Source organism: Hippocampus comes, unplaced genomic scaffold, assembly GCF_001891065.2.
Source record: "Hippocampus comes isolate QL1 unplaced genomic scaffold, H_comes_QL1_v1.1 scaffold86, whole genome shotgun sequence".
Classification (NCBI taxonomy): Eukaryota; Metazoa; Chordata; class Actinopteri; order Syngnathiformes; family Syngnathidae; genus Hippocampus; species Hippocampus comes.
This window is the reverse complement of record NW_017805882.1, coordinates 3,169,348-3,188,277: the sequence shown is the minus strand read 5'-3', so window position 1 is coordinate 3,188,277 and position 18,930 is coordinate 3,169,348. Positions and strand designations below refer to the sequence as shown.

The window sequence follows — 18,930 nt, the reverse complement described above, 5'->3', positions numbered from 1 at the left end:
CCACTGTAAATTGCTTATAAATGGCTTTTATAAATTGGTTTTAAACCTACCCCTTGGTTGGTGTAAGCTTCACCCAGAAATCTGCTGTATTTACACTGCAGAATAAACTATTCTGCCTCTGTGCATACGACTCCTGATTTGAGGTTTGAAGTTATATCACGGCTAATACCTCGACCACGTTCATGCATACCAACAGTCGTAAAATCATTGATGTATACCTGGTCTAATCTATTCTGCCGCGATTCCACTTTCCTTCATGTGGCCCAATGGCCTGGGGCCATAGTGTTTAAGTGATCCATGTTGTCATTACTTATTCTCCTTTGATTCTATTTTCCTTTCTCATCACTTCTTCCACGTTTCTCTTGAGTCCTCTCTGTCCTTCACAGTCTGCCTTCCATCTGTCTCCATGCTGTATGTTTATTTCTCTCCCACCTCTCCATTCTGTTCTTGTGCCGAACTGTCAGTGCGCAGCAGATGCAGCACTGTTCTACCACCATTAGAAGAGCGCCCGCAGCGCTTCTTTAACTCTCGCTATTTATCACTCCTCCTTTCATTTGCTTTAATTTTTGTGCATACAGCCCCTACACTCCTCTCCTCATCTCCCCTTTTTGCACGTCTTCATCTGGCTTCAGTGTAGGGACAGTGTCATATTTGTAAGATGACTGCCATCAGCTTACATTAAGAAACGGGTTTTCAGCTCTGCCTGCAGGAGTGGGACTCTTGCTTGAACGTGTAAGCCTGGTTATCTTGCTACAGCATGTACCTTTATTTCTCTCAATGGACTCGATACCTGTTTATTTAAACTGTTACCATGCTTATGCGCGATTTCAAAGTTCAGTTGACAGTATTTTCTGAGATTAAACATCTAGTATAGCTGGAGATGCACAAAATTCCGCGCAGGTGCACATGAACACGGATAATATTATAAGTTCACCAGATTCAAGTATGTCCCTTCACATTTGCGTACTGAGCATTTTGCATTTTCTTTTGTCGAGGCTCAAGAAGTGTTGCAAATAATTCTTTAAAAAAACAATTTTTTTGAGCTAATGTACTGAATGGAATCACTTCATTGGCTGATAAATTCTTATTTCAGATGAGTTCAGCCGCGAGCGTGTACCGCATGAGAAACTCCTGCGCAAACGGTGGAACTAATGGGGCGGTGACAGAGGTTGAGCTTGAAAGGGCTGGTGACGAAGCTGGCAGGCCTCGTCGTGCAGGCTTCGTTGTGGGTGTCTCAATCTCGCTGTGCAGCAAGCGGCTACGAGGGTCTGTCAAAATAAGTCTCTTAGGGCTGAGTGAGAGAACAATAAAAATACATACTTTTTACTTGGATTTGAGTAAAGAGTTTATTTTTAGAAGAAACCATACTTTTACTCCACGATTTTAGCTGCATTCACTTACCTTTTCAAATCCATTTATCATTTGCTCATTCATTTTTCGGAACAAAACAGAAATTACAAAAATGAAATACTGATTTGTTTTCTCAAGTTTTGTTCCAAAAACCAAACTGAAAAAAAAAAAATAACAACTAATTTTCCTGTTTCTGATGTGGGGCGATTTGGACATTTCAGTCAATTCGGATATTTTCATCTACCATGAGTTGCGTGAAACGGAAGAGAGCTGAATCCGTGTGTCATTCGTTCAGTCTCGTTTTTTTTTTCTTTTTTTTTGTTTTATTTTAAACAAAACTGTCATGGTCTGCTATGTTTTGATAGAAGGCGGGATTGGCGGACGTGTTCTCCAGCTAATCATCATTATCCTCGTCATCACCTGCTTTTAAAAGACTGCCACGCTGACAACCCGATGTCTGATTATTCCCGCTTGCTCACAACTCTTTTACCAAGTGCCTAAATTCTTTAGACGTTCTTGATCTCGCTTGATAGTCCTTTAGCCATGTTCACAACTCAACTCAACTCAACTGTATTTATAGAGCATTTTAAAACAGCCATCGCTGTATACAACGTGCTGTGCACGTAGAAACTATCATATTTACAACAATAAAGCAATGAATCGGTACCAAAGATGGTAGAAAGCACCAAACAGTAAAACTAAGATGAAGTCTAAGTCATGCTGAGTCAAATGCCAAAGAATACAAGTGAGCTTTGAGGCGGGTTTTAAAGATGGGCAGCGAGGGAGCTTGCCGAATGTTCAGTGGGAGGACATTCTAGAGAGAGGGACCAGCAAACGGAAAAGGCTCGATCCCCTCTGAACCTCCGCTTAGTTCTTGGTACTGTTCTGTTTTGTCATAGGATGTATTTTTTTTTGTATTCTAGCCATTCTCATTCGGTGTTGTAATTGGATTTCTCTTGTTCTTTTGTGGCAAGCAATTTATGTTTGCGTTTTCTTTCTTGCCTTTTGCAAGCGCTTTTTGTTTGTTGCGTTTTTTTTCCTGGTTCATTGTGACCAGCATCATCGTTTGTACTTTGTCGGTCTTGCGTTGTACTTTGATATAAATTTGTTCAATGATTTTTATTGTCTACGTTTGTGGGATCCGCTTCAGTTCCGGACCTTCGGAACCCGTATCAAAACAGAAAGTACAAAAACGAACAAATGTCTTTGTGTGAACTGGAAGGAAACTTGAACGAAAAGAGACTGTTCACCTTACTCACAGGAACGTCGTTTATTTTTATTGTGATTTGGGCATGAGCACACTTAAAAAAATTATAATAAATAACTCAGTGAATTCTAAAGTGATTTTTGGGTGATTTGTGATGTGAAAAAGATTCTTAATGAAAATCTCTAATGCAAGAGTGCTGAGAACATCAGCACCGACAGTCAGAATAAATAGTTCACAGTTATACCTTTCTTCTGTGTTTGGTTCAACTTATTTCCTTGTCATCTTACCTAATTTGTCTTACAAAGAAAGTTGAACCCCTGGACTTTAGTTGAATGTTATTTGATCGCATTTTAAGTTTTAGCTCTTTACCATCAAAAAATGCTTTCACTCCCTCAAAGTAGGCTCGTTAATTTCCCTTTCTCACCTCGTCCCCTTGAGGCCGCAATGCTCTGCCGGTGTCCTCGTCTTTGGACGTGAGATCCTTGGTGAGGCGTAGCCGTTTGGCCTTTATCAGATCCGCTGCCATTCCAGACAAGATCCCTTGATTCTCCACCATGGAAGTGGATGATGATAGGCCGAGGCCTGATATCTGCTCTAGTGGCAGCCTTTGATGATATTGGAAGCAGCACTGCCCATCACTGAAGAGTCCGAAGGAGCAACAATTTTTTTCTTTCAATGATTCTCGTTCATCTTTGGGCACACCATGCAAACGCAGGTTTTGGCGGCGACTGTTGCTCTCCATGGTCGTTTGTTGCTCCTCCAAATTTATGATTCTCTGCTCAAGCTTAGGGCGGCCCAGTGGTCCAGTGGTTAGCGCGGTGACCTCACAGAGCAGAGGTGCAGCGTTCGATTCCGGCTCCGGCCTTCCTGTGTGGAGTTTGCATGTTCTCCCCGTTCCTGCGTGGGTTTTCTCCGGGTACTCCGGTTTCCTCTCACATTCCAAAAACATGTATGGCAGGCTGATTGAACACTCTAAATTGTCCCTAGGTGCGAGTGTGAGCACGGATGGTTGTTCGTCTCTGTGTGCCCTGCGATTGCCTGGTAACCAGTTAAGGGTGTCCCTCGCCTGCTGCCCGAAGAGAGCTAGGATAGGCTCCAGCATCCCCCACGACCCTTGTGAGGATAAAGCGGCTCATAAAATGGATGGAGGGATGGATAGATGCTCAAGCTTTGCAGTCTTCTGTTCGTACTGTGAGGTAGAATTTTCCACTTGAGTGGTTTTTGCTTTTGTCTCTTCTAGTTCTTAATGGAGAAATTCACCATTTTCCTCCAAGCCAGGTTCTCATAACTTCCTTTTGATTGTTTTAAAATGTTCACCTGTTTTTGACTCAGGCTGAGCTCGATTCCCATTCTGCTTTTCTTGGCTTCAGGGGAGAAAACGTCGGGGGAGGACCAGGTCTCGCCAACCTAGACGGAATCCTTGTAAACGCTGTCCCAGGGATAGGCAAGTCTGGTCTACAGGTGAGTGAGCCACAGTCCTGCTTGTTTAGAAGTTCCCTCTTCCAACCCACCTGATTCAGGATCATTATCAGGCTTTTTCAGAGCTTGCTGATGAGCTGGTTCATCAACATTGCACTTTAAGTAATTAAGGGATATTTACATTGTATTTGAGATACAGTCTGAACAAATGTGCTGGATTAGACTGACATCAGAAAGCTTTTAAGAGGGGCGTGTGTGTGTGTCTGAGAGAAAGATTTATTCTTAGCTTTTCATACATGGATTGCCTTTGCGTATTAAGAATGTGATTTATTGTGTTTATTGTTGTAATTATTAACAGCAACAACATTAGCGGTGAAGGTCACTAGCGGAGGTGCTACTCAGGGACTAGGTGACCCTAGTCAGTGGTGGTGATGAGGAGGTGCTGGTCTTGGAGAAGTATGACGTGCTGGTATTCGGGGAGAAAAAAGAGAATGGACAGACAGGTCGAGACCTATGTCACGCTGCTCAACGGTAGACTCTTGTATTATTTGTATAGTGTGTTACAAAAAGGATGAGGCCTAAAATCACCGTCACCGCTCTAAGGTTAGTATCCGGGGCCTCTGCGGTTTTAAGTCGTGCGCGCCGAGGGTCTCTCCATCTCAATTTCCTGGGTCGACTTTTGGGCCCAGTACGTGCCATTAGTTCATGTAAAAAAAGTTCTTGCCAGTTTGACAAGAGTTAGACAAATTAATGAGTGGTTGTAGGCTACTGTTCGTGATATACAACAGATTAGGTGTCCTTTGACAAGGGATGTAATTTAGAAATCCCTGCTTTATCAGACGGGAGCTGTTCTGGAAACTCAAATAAAATCTGAAGTTCATGTTTTATTGGCAATAAAGCTAGCTTGCCGACGTGCTCATTAATGCAGTAAAATGCATTTGCTGCCCTTTAGTGGTCATTTGATGTCATTACAGTCAGACATAATACGTCATCAAATTATCAACTCTCAATTTAATGAACAGTTCAGTGTTGACGTTACACCTTTTTATTAAAAACATTTTTATAATTACAGAGTAGTGAGCGCCATCGCCTTGCCAAGCAGGCTGTGTTGGATGCAAATCAATATATTGGTGAATGGTATTAGTTCTACGGTTTACAGTATTGCATCGGTGACATTTATACACTGTATGTAAATTGCTGTTTAAAACCATTCATGCAACTGTTACCCGCCGATTGCTATTTGTCCTCATCATGTTGTGCATGCTACTTAATAAATGGGGTTACAAGTTTGGGGTTAGAACTTACTTTCACAAAAAAAAAAAAAAAAGATGAATGTAAATTTTATTCTAACTCTGCACTCTGAAAAACAAGAATTCCAGAAGAAAAGTCACAAGTGCGTATATGTTCATTATGGTGAGCTGAGGTACATCTGCAAGGCTGGTGTGAAGATGAGGACTGTTCCTAATATTGACACAGTGAGGAAGGCCCACAGGAAAATCCTATCCAACACCTGAGCCACAAACTTCCAGTCTTGTACAACCTGTATGGATAGGAAACCCCAATTACGGCCATAATCCGAAACAGTTCTGTTCATATTGCTATTATCATTCGAGCTGACCACGGCACGTGAAAACAAATTCAGTATGCCTCATTGCATCCAAAAGTATCCCTCAAAGCCACAGACCTCACGGCTGAAGTGCTCTTTTCTGATGTGATGACTGATGTAGCGGACAGAATGCGTGGCTTTCTCCAGCATGGCAAGCCAGGCTTGATTCTCCTCCACCTTCCCTCCCAGGGGCCTTCTCTGCTGTCCAGGAGGCCGTTTTTTTCCTATACCCTTACAAGGCTTCAGCTCAGGGCTGTTTATGGCAATATCCGAGTCGTGGTATCTATAAGTGATGCATACATAATTACATGCTATTATATGCAAGTCAACATAACGTGTGGATTGTTTTCCTGTTACCTGTCCGTGTGCCCCCGCATACACAGCAGCCTGGGTAGTCTCTGAAGGAAAAGGGTCTTCACCCAGGGAGCCATGGGGTGGTAGGTTGCAGAGGAGCGGTGATGGACATTAATGACGAAAACGGTTACAATAATGGAGAAGGTGACAAAGATCATAATAAAGAGCAAGTATTCTCCAATTAATGGGATCACCTGCGGTAAGGAAAGACAAAAAATATATACATATCAAGGAATATCCTGGAAAGGACATCATCTATAGTCAGTATTTAATTTCAGGAGGGGATGGAATGTGGAAATTACCACGTTATGCAACAATCAGTATAGTACTATGCAAAAGACTCAATTATATTTGTTGCCGTAGCAATGCTGCAATGACCCTAGTAGATATCGAGGGTCATGAAGTATATAGCACACATGGCTGCCAAGGGTAAAAAAGAAAATCTGTTTGTTTTTTTTACATTTGAAATTACCTATTTTTAACAGCATTCTAATAGAAGTCTCGAGACCATATAGTCAGAGGGGAACACTTTAAAAGATTTGTTATTTACATCAGTGTTTTTCAAACCCTGTGCCGCGACACACCAGTGTGCCGCGAAACATTGTCAGGTGTGCCGCAGTATAATATCCAATTTGTATGCCTGTGCGGTCTGTCACCAAGAAAGTAATCGTGTAGTACCCTCCCATACCGCTAGGGAGCAGCAACAGCTAGCCAATTGCCTTGTGTTTCGACCACTAGAGACAAGCGAATTTGTGCCGCATGAATGCAGGACGACAGTGAAACGATAAACATGAAAGATTATAAAATACTTTCTTTGTGCTCATTTGATTCCAATTCAAGCTGTTATAACGTCATTCTTCAATGTTAATTGAATGCTCTCCTGTCGTAACAATATAAGACGTTAATTGTTAAAATAAGCGTTTTTGTTTTTGGTTTTTTTTTCACATTTTCAGCTAGTGGTGTGCCGCGAGATTTTTTCAATGAAAGAAGTGTGCCTTGGCTCAAAAAAGTTTGAAAAACACTGATTTACACAATACCATTGCATGCACACAGTTTGGCAGTTTGGCACCTACGGATTAACCGATATGCGGATTTTTTGAGGGGGGTTCCAATTGGATTTCAGTTTGTAACATTTTTTTTTCTTTTTCGGCTTTTCAACAGGTGTCCAATAGAGTAATCCCTCGTTTATCGCGGTTAATGGGGACCAAAACCACCCGCGATAAACAAAAATCCGTGAAGTAGCGTCCAATTAACATAAACAGGTAAAAAAAATAAATATATATATAGATTTTTTTTTAAGTCCGCAAACGGTCCGCGAGAAGCTGCAAAACAACAGCGAGTCACATAGAGCAACATATACAGTACTGTACTCCATGTATATTAAAAAAAAAACTTTTTTTTTTTTTATATGTTTGAAAAAATCCGCGATGCACTGAACCCGCGATAAACGAACCGCGAAGTAGCGAGGGATCACCGTATACAGGGATGGTTGCTTTTTTCAGGCCGGCCCCGTAACGACCCCCCACAAATAGAGGGGGTCCACTGTACTGTGCTACAAGTCATTTAAGATGTAACTCGTCTCCGTTAGGGTACAATGAGGCAAAAATGAACACATTGTAAAAAAAAATTCTATATGTGTCAGTTTAAGTCCTCAAGCTAGTTACCTTTGAGGATGATGGGATGATTTCCTCTATGACCAGGAGGAAGACAGTGAGTGACACCAACACAGATGTGGAAAGTGACAGTTTCTCTCCTTCATCTGATGGTAAATAGAAGACCAGTACAGTAAGAAAGGACAGACCGAGGCACGGGATGATGAGGAAGAGGGTGTAGAACAAGGGCAATCTCTTGAGGATGAAGGAGTAAGTTACAAAGGGGTACCAGTACACCCCGTCCCTCCTGCTTCCCTTCATTCCTGTTGCATTGAGGATTTCCCACTCGCCATTGTCAAAAAAGTCTTTGCGGTCAACATAATGATCCACCAGAATCAAATCAACCATGTTTCCATCATAAGTCCAGGAACCAAACTTCATGGAGCAGTTTTGGCGGTCGAAGGGAAAGTAGGTGACATCCATGGTGCAAGAGGACTTGTAGCTGGCAGGCGGGGTCCATGTTATCGTCCCATCCCATCGAACAATGGCTTTTGTCATCAGGGAACCCTCAAACCGGCCATCCGCGCTAGCAATTGATGGGAAAGGAATGAAACGAAACATATCATTAAGACAGGATAAAGGCAAAAAAAAAAGGAGTATTGTGTCACTCACTTTTCATACAGTACGATGTCTGGCAGCCATATTGTCTCTGAAGGTACTCGGATGGATGTGATCCCGCCATATTCATCTGGATTCCACTTCAGCTTGACATCGACCCATTCCTTTTTTAAAAAAAAAAGTCTTTAATACAATCATTCGACATTTCCATTTGGCTCGGGCTTCAGGACCTCGCAACTGGCTGGAAATTAACCTTTCATGCTACTTACGTCCGTGGGGATCCGATTGTCTTGACTAATGAACAGTGATGGTGGTTAACTTATTTACTAGGAGTGTAATGAAAACTATTTTGAATTGGGAAAATTGGTTTTGATTTAAAAGATGTGAGTGCACATCGATACACAAATATACTCTACCTGGAACCAGTCCAAAAAAAAAAAAAATCAAAAAGTTAAAAAACCGGATTGATGTTGCCAACGCTTTGGTGTTTGTTGGAAAATAATTAACTTGAAAGTTTGAGCTTTGTCGAGCTTTTACAAGATGTTACCTATTCAAACATGACAGAAGCTATCAATATCTTTCTTCATGTCTGATACTTATTCAGGCCCATGGACAGGGGCATTTGAGCTGCTCAGCTGTACTGTGAATTCATGATCATTAGGGATTTAGCATGTTCGTTAATTGGTTATTAAAAAGCAATTCTGAATGACATTCTACTTTGTAGCATAGGAAATTAAACATATAATGTGACTTCATATTCTAAATGATAATCGGCCACATTTATTATGTCCTGAGCCAGAATGTGATTTTTAGTCAAACAGTTAAACAAGCCTGAATTCCCCACAGTCGTCCCACTTCATCAACAAATTATCCATTGAAAACACAGTATCAGCAAAGTTTTAATATTTCTGCACGAAGCGTCGAACTTAGTTAGGCTGATGCGTACCTTCCAAAGCCAGACATTTGTAGTCATCAGTTGGTTCTTTTCATCCTGTTGGAACAAAGGGAAGAAAGTTTCTTTTTTTCTCAAGAAACACAAGTTTGATGAGAAAGTGAGAGCCAAAGCAATGCTGAATTTGATTAAATTAACTGTATGCGGAATAAAGTAGCTTTGCTTCTCTTGCATGTGTGCATGTATGTATCACTACACTTTGCTTAAGGCCATGTGAGCACTAACTAAACAATAAAAAAAATGCATTAGAACAGTATCACAGGAAGCTGGAGCCTCATTAGTAGAACCAAAAGAAAACAAGTTAAGGCTCAGAAAAACAAGTAAGGCTCAGAAGCGTGATGGAAGTCACAAATTCAGTCGCGGTTCTTGGAGGGCTGGGTCGGGGGGATGGTCCTTAGGGTGGGCCTGTACCACCTTAACTGTGTGCCTGACGCTCCTCCCCAGCCCCACACTGAGTAGATGCTAACCAATGGCTTCATAAGGCATCACGCTAACATGTACTCCAATGTAGAGCAGCATTACATTAAGCCAAGTAATCCTTTGTAAGTGGCTGGATGGCTCAGGGAGTAACACCGTTGACTTTGCATGTTGGAACCAAGGTCCAACATGCAAAGTCGGTGATCCCAGTCAGGGTGAATGGTGACATCCGATTCCCAGGCATCGCCGACCCGGATAAAAATGGCTGGGTTATGTCAGGAAGGACATCCAGATTAAAACCCGTGCCATGCATATCCTTTGGTTTGCTGTGGTAATCTCTGTCGGGGAAAATAACTCAGATTTCCACAGAGTGTGTGTGTGCGTGTGTGTGTGTGTGTGTGTGTGTGTGTGTGTGTGTGTGTGTGTGTGTGTGTGTGTGTGTGTTTTTCGGTTTTGTGGTTGTGATTGTGACTCGTTTTACTGTGTGTTCTTGAGACCTTTCTGTCTATCAAAACAGTTAGTTTGTCAACTGCTTTCAGGTAAACATTTTATCCACAGTTTTGACCTCAGTACTCACATGTAAATACAACTCGAGTACAGTAAGCCTAATTCATTTTTCATATTAATGAAACATGATTTCTGAACGAATGTCTTGTGTCAATGGAGACGTAGCCGCATGTGTTGCGTCCTCACCACATCCACCAGTTGTGAGATCTTGAGTCCAAAGCGCACAGTAATGGTGTCATTGGCATGCCGCACAGGCCGAACCCACTTCTGATAACCCTGGAAGAGGTTTCTCAGTAAGGAATCCTCCAACTCGGCTAGTGACTCAAAGTCATCTTGAGCTGGAAGCAGAGAAAGAAAACCAAAATAAAAGCAAAATAACAAATCCCTTGTGTATCTTATGTATGGCTGGAATCTTGACCTCGGCCATCTTAGTCATCTTGCATCATCTCTACATAGATGTGTATATTACAACATCTTCACCAGAAGAAAAATAAAATAAAATGAACAGAAGAAGATTATGGAGACTTGTACGTAACCACTACAGCAATGGTCGCCAACCTTTTTGAAAATAGGAGCTACTTATTGGGTGTTGATTAATGTGGTGGGCTACTAGTTTAATGCACATCTCTAAAATAACAAACTTGCTTAAATTATTTAAGGCTAAATAATGTAGTCATGATCGCTGTGCCCGCTAGCTTGTCTACACGACGCTATGTTTTGGTCATGTAATTCAATATTGATTTTTTTTAAATATATATATTTACAGTGATCCCTCGCTGTAACGCAGTTCACTTTCCGCGGCTTCGTTGTTTCACAGATTTTTTTAGTGCAGTTTTTTTAATGCTTTTAAACAGTGAATTGCGTTCTGCATCCTGATTGGCTAAGGCACTGACCGACGTGAACAGTCTCCGCACCTCGTCTCTGGACAGCTTGCCAAATTTACCTTTGCAAATTTTTGGTCTTTGGTTTCATTGTATCAGTGGCGGATGCTGGTCTGTCAAGGAGGGGAAGCTCAATTTCGGCCTACATCATAAAATGTGTCCGTTTATTTATACCTGAATTCTACTCTCCATTCCTTTTCAAAAAAAATGAGAAGGTTGCCTTCACCATAAGATCGGTGATTGGCTCATTTCGCTGTCAATCAAAAAGAAATTCAGACTCAGACAGATCATCCAATCATCATGCAGAAAAGCTGAGCTTCCTGGCCAGCCTATAAATGCCCACTGTCCATAGACTCCCAGAGACGCTGAGCGTCCGGTGGGCGGGACAAAAGCAGCATTTATCCAATGACTCGTCTCGTTTCAATGCATTGGGACAACGGGTTCTGAACTCTCTAGACGCCCAGCGTCCGCGCTGTAAGTCCACACAGTTTAAAGCACAGTGAAGCTGCGGGAATGAATGAGAAGAGAGTCGCGTCGTAACCAGTCTTAAGAAGCTGATTCAGAACAAAAGTTGAGCGCGTTGTAGGCATATTTAGTCAATGACATGTCCACACAATTGTACGTACACAAATATATTTGATCACTTAGTTTTTGACATTTTAGGGGAAGCTGAGCTTCCCTTGCAGTCTTAGAGCAATCGCCTCTGCATTGTATACATAGTTCAGGATTGTATAATAACTGTAAAAAATAAATCTGACTATGAAGTACCAAGTACAACTTTATTGTCAAATGTGCTGTATGTGAAATTTCGTCTCTCTCACATTTTTTTGCTTTTTTTTAATAAATCCTACTTCACAGATTTCACTTATCACTGGTTCTTTTTGGAACGTAACCCCCGCGATAAACGAGGGATTACTGTATATATATATTTTTTTTCATATTGTCATTTCTAAATTTACACTAATATAAGTGTGATCTCGAAAATAGCAGCACAAAAAAATTTGACACATCTCTCAGACTCACGTGGTCCTTGGAGGCTACCTGGTGCCCGAAGACACCCCTGCTCTATAGGAACTACAGCCCTGGGTCAAATCCTGTGAGGTACCAAATTATGAAGGGACGAAAGTTCATTTAGTGAAAGCACTAGATTGGGTGATAGCAATGACTTTCTTCCTTCTATGCTATTTCACACATTACGCACAAAACACTTTACACGCAAAATGAAACACAATCAACCCGCACACACTGAACATGAAGCATTTCTCAAGAGTCTTACAAGCAAGGGAAGGATGTGATGAGGAAGTGCCAGTGCCAGGCAAACACAGCCAAACTGCCAACACTGACAGCTGTTCATGGCCGAGTGGAAACCTCTACGTTCCCAAGACTGACAAAATGATCATGCTGACATGATCACCCCAGACAGAAGCATTGCCAGGGGAGAAGAGTCGAGTTGCTCGGTGAAGTCAGGCACAAGACGTAACAGTCACTTAAAGAGTGACGCTCAAGCTGAGCAAGAGACAGCCGGTAAAGGATGACTGCCTCCTCTTGAGAAATCTTCGAGACGTCGGCTCTCTCGGTTCAACAGACTAAATCACATGGTGGTGTTGTCCTCTTTTAAAGACAGAGAGGCTAGTGCAGGGTGGCACGGTTTCCGGCTAGTTAGCAAATCCACCCCACAGTTCAGTGTGTGTGGGAAATCTCAGCCTTCCTGTATGGAGTGTGCATGTTCTCCCCGTGCCTGCGTCTCTGCTTCTTTACCATATTCCAAAAACATTCACGCATAGGTTAATTGTAGACTTTAAATTGTCCATAGTTGGGAATGTGAATGTGAATTTTTGTTTGTCCGATTGTGCTCTGTGACTGACTGGAGTCCAGTTTCGGCTGTACCCCACCTCTCGGCTAGTCTGCTGGGATACCCACCACCCTAAGGTGCAGAGGATGGATTGATGCATGACTGACATGATTTGTTTGGCATGATTTTCTTTGTTCCTTGGCAGATACCTTACATCAAAAAAAAAAATTCTGTCATGCTTGTTGAGGACAAGTGTCATAAATGAGCTGATTCTAGCGCAGCTAACTTTCCTGGGAGGCACGGTACACTGTGCAGTTATAGAAAAACAACAATTCATACACACTCAAAACTGTGAGCGATTCGGTGTTAGCTGACCCTCCATGTTTTTGAAATGTGGGAGGAAGCCACAGTACCCAGAGGAATTCCACGCAGACACGAGAGCATGCAAACCACAGGAAAGCCTGGGACAAGGTTTAAACACAGGACCTGTTTATGTATACATGCCGTCAATGTATACATAATCTTTCAAAACGTGCAAAAATCTGACTATGCTCGTATTTGGGTTTTTAAAAACACAAATAAGACTCCTTTTCTAACCTGAATATGAGGAGCGTTGTTTTTTGTTCTTATTTGGGATATATACTGGTGCAAATTAATAAATCCCCCTCTTGTGTATTAACATGATATCATGATTTTTAATAAATTATAGAGATCAAGGGGTAGGACGAGATACGATTTTCTACTTCTTCCTACTCCCGTTGAGCTGAGCTGAGTTGAGTTGAGTTGAGTTGAGCATGTAAACTGGACTGAACCAAGATATGGATTGATATCTTTTTCTTTGGTTTTGTTTTCCCTGTCTTTCATGTTGTTTATATGATCAAACAATCAATCATTATTTGGTCAAATAAATGCAATTGAAATACCCTCTTTGAAAGGAACTTTGGTTTGTGTAATACGCATGCTCAATCCACAAGTAATCTTCCTCTTTTGAGTGCAGGAAGTACTCGTATGTGCGGCGATGCAGCTCACTCGCCGAACCAGGTATTGGAGCTACACGGGATCATATTTATTTATGTAAACACTACGGCACATGACGGTATTTGAGGGGGTGGGGGGTGGGGGGGACCACGTCACTCAACGTCGTCATTTGTGCACATGCATGTCACATCACAGACGTGTTAAATTCACATTAAGAAGTCAGGTTCATTTTTGTAATCTGAAAAAGATCGTGTTTATCAATAAATCCAAATTGCGCATCACACCCCGTAGTTTGAACGTAATCTTAGTCCGTGCGTCTGCATCGCAACTCATCGGAAATACATAAGCAGGGGTAAACAAGCATGGCAAAATTCACACACAGCACAGAATCACACTTAAATCCGACTTCTTTATTCCCGTGGTGAGTGACATGAATAGTCTTGTTTTATTGACGGTAGAAGGTTAGACGCGGAAGTGATGTCTATTTGCGTCGTGCCATTATGTAATTGTTGGGCCGATTGTGGTTCACAATATCTCCACTGTTGCTCCCTAGCAGACGACAGTGAGAATCACAAGACACGAGCTGCGCTCCACAGTAATTGTCCTGAAGTTGCACGACACAGGACGCCACAGTAAATCAGCGGTAACCCAAGAGCTCTGAATATTTAGCAACATATGACATTTGTGCTTCATACCGCAGCACAGCGACAAACACACATCGAGACGTGGAGTGGAGAGAGCTGATAAGCAATCTGCTGTGATGGGTCTAGTCCAGCGCGTGGCTGTATCCAAATTGTCTGTTATCGCATCCCCAAATTACCGTATTTTCCGCACTATAGGGCGCACCAAAAAGTCTTCAATTTTCTTAAAAGCTCACCGAGCGCCTTAAAATCCGGTGCGTCTTGTGTATGGTCATTACGGTAATACATCGACTCCAAGATGGCTCCTTCCTGGAGACATGCTTCCAATGTTATAACTTGCTGTTGGTTTAGTGAACTGTGTCGCTGCTTTATTAAATAAGTTTTTGTTGCAGAAAAAAGGAGAGCTGTGGTGTTAATTTTTTAAAACAGTCTCAACAAATACAGGTACGTCTTTGTCTGTCTCCGTGCCTTCTTCCGTTCAACTCGAGAGGCGTTCACGACCGCCTCCGAAAAAACATAAACAAACAATTACTTCAGTGAAACTACAAAAATGTAAAATAATACATCAAAACTGAAAAGCAAGCGAGGATATCACAAAATAAATTCTATAGCCCCCCCCCCCCTACAGAATTTATATTGTGATTTCATCATTTGTGAATACACAACAAAGGAATAAATAACTACGACTGACATCTGATCGTACTGTTGGAGCTACGATCAAGGAAATGCCAATGCGTTTTTCAGAGGCGGTCATCAACGCCTCTCGAGTTGACCAGAAGAAAAGAAGGCACGGAGACGGACAAAGACGCACCTGTATTTGTTGAAAAAAGGAGAGTTGTGGTTTTGGTTTTATTTTTTTTTAACACAGACTTTATGAATGGTTTTCACTGTCTCAGCAAATACAGGTACTGTACGCCTTTGTCCGTCTCCGTGCCTTCTCTTCCGTTCCACTTGAGAGGCGTTCATGGCCGCCTTCGAAAAACGTAATTATTATAATAATTATTACTTCAATAAAACCACGAAGAAAATTAAGCGAGGAAATCACAAAATAAATTCTGTAGGGGGGATATAGAATTTATTTTGTGATTTCCTCGCTGGATTTTCTGTTTGGATGCATTATTTTCAATTTTCGTAGTTTCATTTAAGTACAGTAATAGTTAATTTACTTTTTTCAGAGGCGGTCATGAACGCCTCTCAAGTTGAATGGATGGAGCGTAGCACCATCTAGTGGAGGCATTGTAGATTGCGCCTTATAATGCAAAGCGTCCAATGTATGAAAAACATTTACAAAATAGCCATTCATTGAAGGTGCGCCTCATAATCCAGTGCGTCTTTTAGTGCGGAAAATACGGTATAGGGCAGCCTTCCTCAACTGGCGGACCACGATCCACGACCGGACCGCCGACCTCCTCTGTCCGGACCTCCTCTGTCCGGACCCTCGGCAAATTGTATAAAATAATAAATTATAAAGTGATTTTTACGTTATACATTTTATATTTGTGAACTATAATCTGCGCATTACCGCGATCGCTTGTTAAAATTATCCGTTTTATTCTTTGCGTGCACTAACAGATGTATTGCACAGGACTGCAGCAGTGCGACTGTGTGTTGTATAATGTTTGACTAACTGGAGACCCTGGCTGAGCAGGGCATGTCGCCGATAACGATGCGCTGATTGGCTCCTCTGAACTTAAGGTGTGCCCATACATAAGCGTCAGCACGCGTCTATCCCAATACACACGCATTCAAAATGGATGATTGTGTCAGGAAGCAGACGCATGCGCGACGCCACAGTTGTGCTCACAGCTTCAGTCCAGGAGAGCCACACACAGACAATTAGGCAAGACGAATCACGGGAGGTTTCGATTGTGTGCAGTTTTGCTCCCGTCTACCCGGGGATCTTTGCAGCTGTTTAACAGCAGAACACCGCAACATGGTAAATGAACATCACAATGGCGTCCTCAAATAATATTTGCATGCCTCAAACATTGCATTCACCTTTAGTGGAAGAACAGCACTGCACATTCCTGTGCTCCCTTGTGTCAGTTTTTAAAATGGTTCTTAACTCCTCTTCTGATATACTGTATTTTTCAGTGATTTCAGAGGGGATGTGAAAAGGGGAATTGTACAAATGAAAAGGATATTTTTGTTTTCATGTTTAGTATTTATTTTGGTAAAATGAGTATTTTGTTAAACTGTTTTGTTAAATTAAGGGAAAAAAAAGACAACTACTGTTTAACAAAGTTAAAGTAAAAATTGTCTTATTTCCCTAAAAGGGCTATTTCTATTAAGCAGGCACAACTTAACAAAATAAAAGACTTCCTGTGCCTCAACACAATACCTCTCATTATTTGCTGTGTACTGGCAAAGTGAATAATTGTTATTTTCATGCACCCCATTATTGGTTGGTTGTGAGGAGTGTTGTATAAGTTTGGCTTAACCATACTAAATGGGCATATAGCCCTGCTCCCCATGACCGCCGTGCATGGGACCGGACCTTGGTCTTATTAAAAAAAAAAAAAAGTGGACCTACAGCATTTCTAGTTGAGGACCACTGGTATAGGGTGTATTCAAAGCCATCTTCTCATATGTTTATGTGTCTGATATTGAATAAATGCTGATTTCAATCTCCGATGGATTTCACCCCATTGCATCAGATATTCTATCATTCACATAATTAAAGAAAAAGTCTGCAGAATTTTCAGTGATCTGAAAGCTTTTACTTCTGGATGCAGTTAGATCTCAAAAACCTCAATTCAAAAGGGCCCCCAAAAAATTCAAAGACGCTGTTTTCTCCCTCACCTGGATTTATTTGACTATGTGTTTGTTTCATTTAGCACAGAGGTGAAGGGCAGCATATTGATTGGACCACAACGGGTGTTATCTGAGGGGGAGATGCGTTTGATTGTCTGTGGATAAATCATGACACATTAGTGTGTGTTGGTCTTTGTTTACAGAATCTGTAAGACAACCGTGCTCCTTGGTATTTAACCCATCCAAGGTCATTAATGCCAAACAGTTGTACCTGAGACACTGCCGCCATCTGCTATTTGTGGAGCCACCGTAGGATGCACCACTGAGAGGACAAATTGTTATGCAAGGGAACACAGAAGGGAACCCTTTTTCTTTTCATTTTAGACTAAAATGATCTGACAGACCTTTTCAAATAGTTTTTCTCTCTTTTTATTTTATGACAACGGTACGTTTCAAATCTGCTCATAATGTGCATCTGATTATGCATGGCTTTGTTTACCCAAAATGCAATTACACCGAATTTTGGCAAAGGTTAACCACAGCATTTAACATGCGTAAAACTGTAAATGGCCACATATGGGCTTTTAATGGAGTTGTCCTCAAGGGCGAGAAAAGCCACTTCAATTCATACAACCTGCTGACAATGACCATATAAATATTAATCAAAGATTATTTCTGTAAGCGCATATTTTCCCTTGCAGAGACTAATTGAGTGGTCCACTTGTACTACCTGTTCAGTTGGGGTGGTAACGACAAGCAGAATGAGACAAATTAACACAGTCCCTTTGGCTGTGCTGTAGAATAAACTTCTTTACTATTTATGAACATGTGATCCAATTAAAAAGTGATCTGCAATCGCATATGGAGGTCAAACCAGCTATGTCATGATCCTCTTGCCTGTCATTCAACCAGTTCGTCAGGAAATACACTTACAGTTTACAATATGTGCAACACCAGATAGCGCACAGAAACCGCCATTAAGGTCGTCGGGGTGGACACAGATGTTGGTAAAAGATCAACAGTGTGCTATTGAGTCAAAAGAAATATATGCCATTCCTATGTTGAATGTTAATCACAAAAAGTTCATTAACACGTTACGTGATGTGAAATGCCGACATAGGGGTCGCACTTGTTAAACCTACAAATGCACATTCTTACCTTGGACGGCAACCTTTTCCGCAGTCAGGAGCGACCACAACGCGAGCAGCACAAACTTCATCGTGCGTTTGACAGTTGATAAGTCAACCGATTTCAAACCAGATTTCTCCAGAAAGCAGAAATATCGCTACCTTGACGTTCAATTTAAATCCACTAACGGGGGGCGGCGAGAACGGCACGTCTTCGCTCCGATGTTGTGAAGACGCTCCCCGCTGGTGTACTGTCACCAAAGCCGGCGTCACCTTGCGAGTGAGTCCCGGTGAAGAGACCGCCGCTGTCGAAGGAAGGGGCAGGGGGCTTCCCCATTAAAGGTAGAAAGCGACACAGTGTCCACAAGAAATATTGATACATGTACGTCCTCCCACCGTGCAGTTATGTCACGCTCTAATTCCGATGAGACTTTTTCACCTCCTGCGAGCATGACGAGAAATACAGTGCTAATGCAAAAAAAAAAAAAAAAAAAACGGTACAAGAAAACCTATTTTACATCACACGGATGCACGCGCCAATCAATTGTGAAAGTTGAAAGTTGAACAGCTAAAGGACTACGAGGTCAAATCAAGCACAGGACTCCATATTGATGGACACGTTTGAAAAGTCACTTTCCAGTCTAAAGCACTCACAGAAATTGGAAGATAATACTGCATGCATCTGATCAGAAACAAAGTGGTGCAAAATACCTCTGATCATGGTTATCAGGGTTA

General features: G+C 41.8%; 1 protein-coding gene across 1 annotated transcript; it reads right to left on the bottom strand.

Annotated features, from left to right (window-relative positions):
* Positions 1 to 4,833: 4,833 nt before the first annotated feature.
* On the bottom strand, positions 4,834 to 18,788 carry chrnb3a (cholinergic receptor nicotinic beta 3 subunit a). Its single transcript, XM_019889031.1, has 8 exons — positions 18,227 to 18,788; positions 10,209 to 10,360; positions 9,093 to 9,137; positions 8,201 to 8,310; positions 7,601 to 8,114; positions 5,940 to 6,130; positions 5,661 to 5,865; positions 4,834 to 5,516 (listed from the first exon to the last, which is right to left on the bottom strand). Exons 1-8 carry the CDS (start codon positions 18,285 to 18,287, stop codon positions 5,385 to 5,387), a joined length of 1,410 nt encoding a protein of 469 aa, XP_019744590.1. The 5' UTR covers positions 18,288 to 18,788; the 3' UTR covers positions 4,834 to 5,384.
* Positions 18,789 to 18,930: the final 142 nt, after the last annotated feature.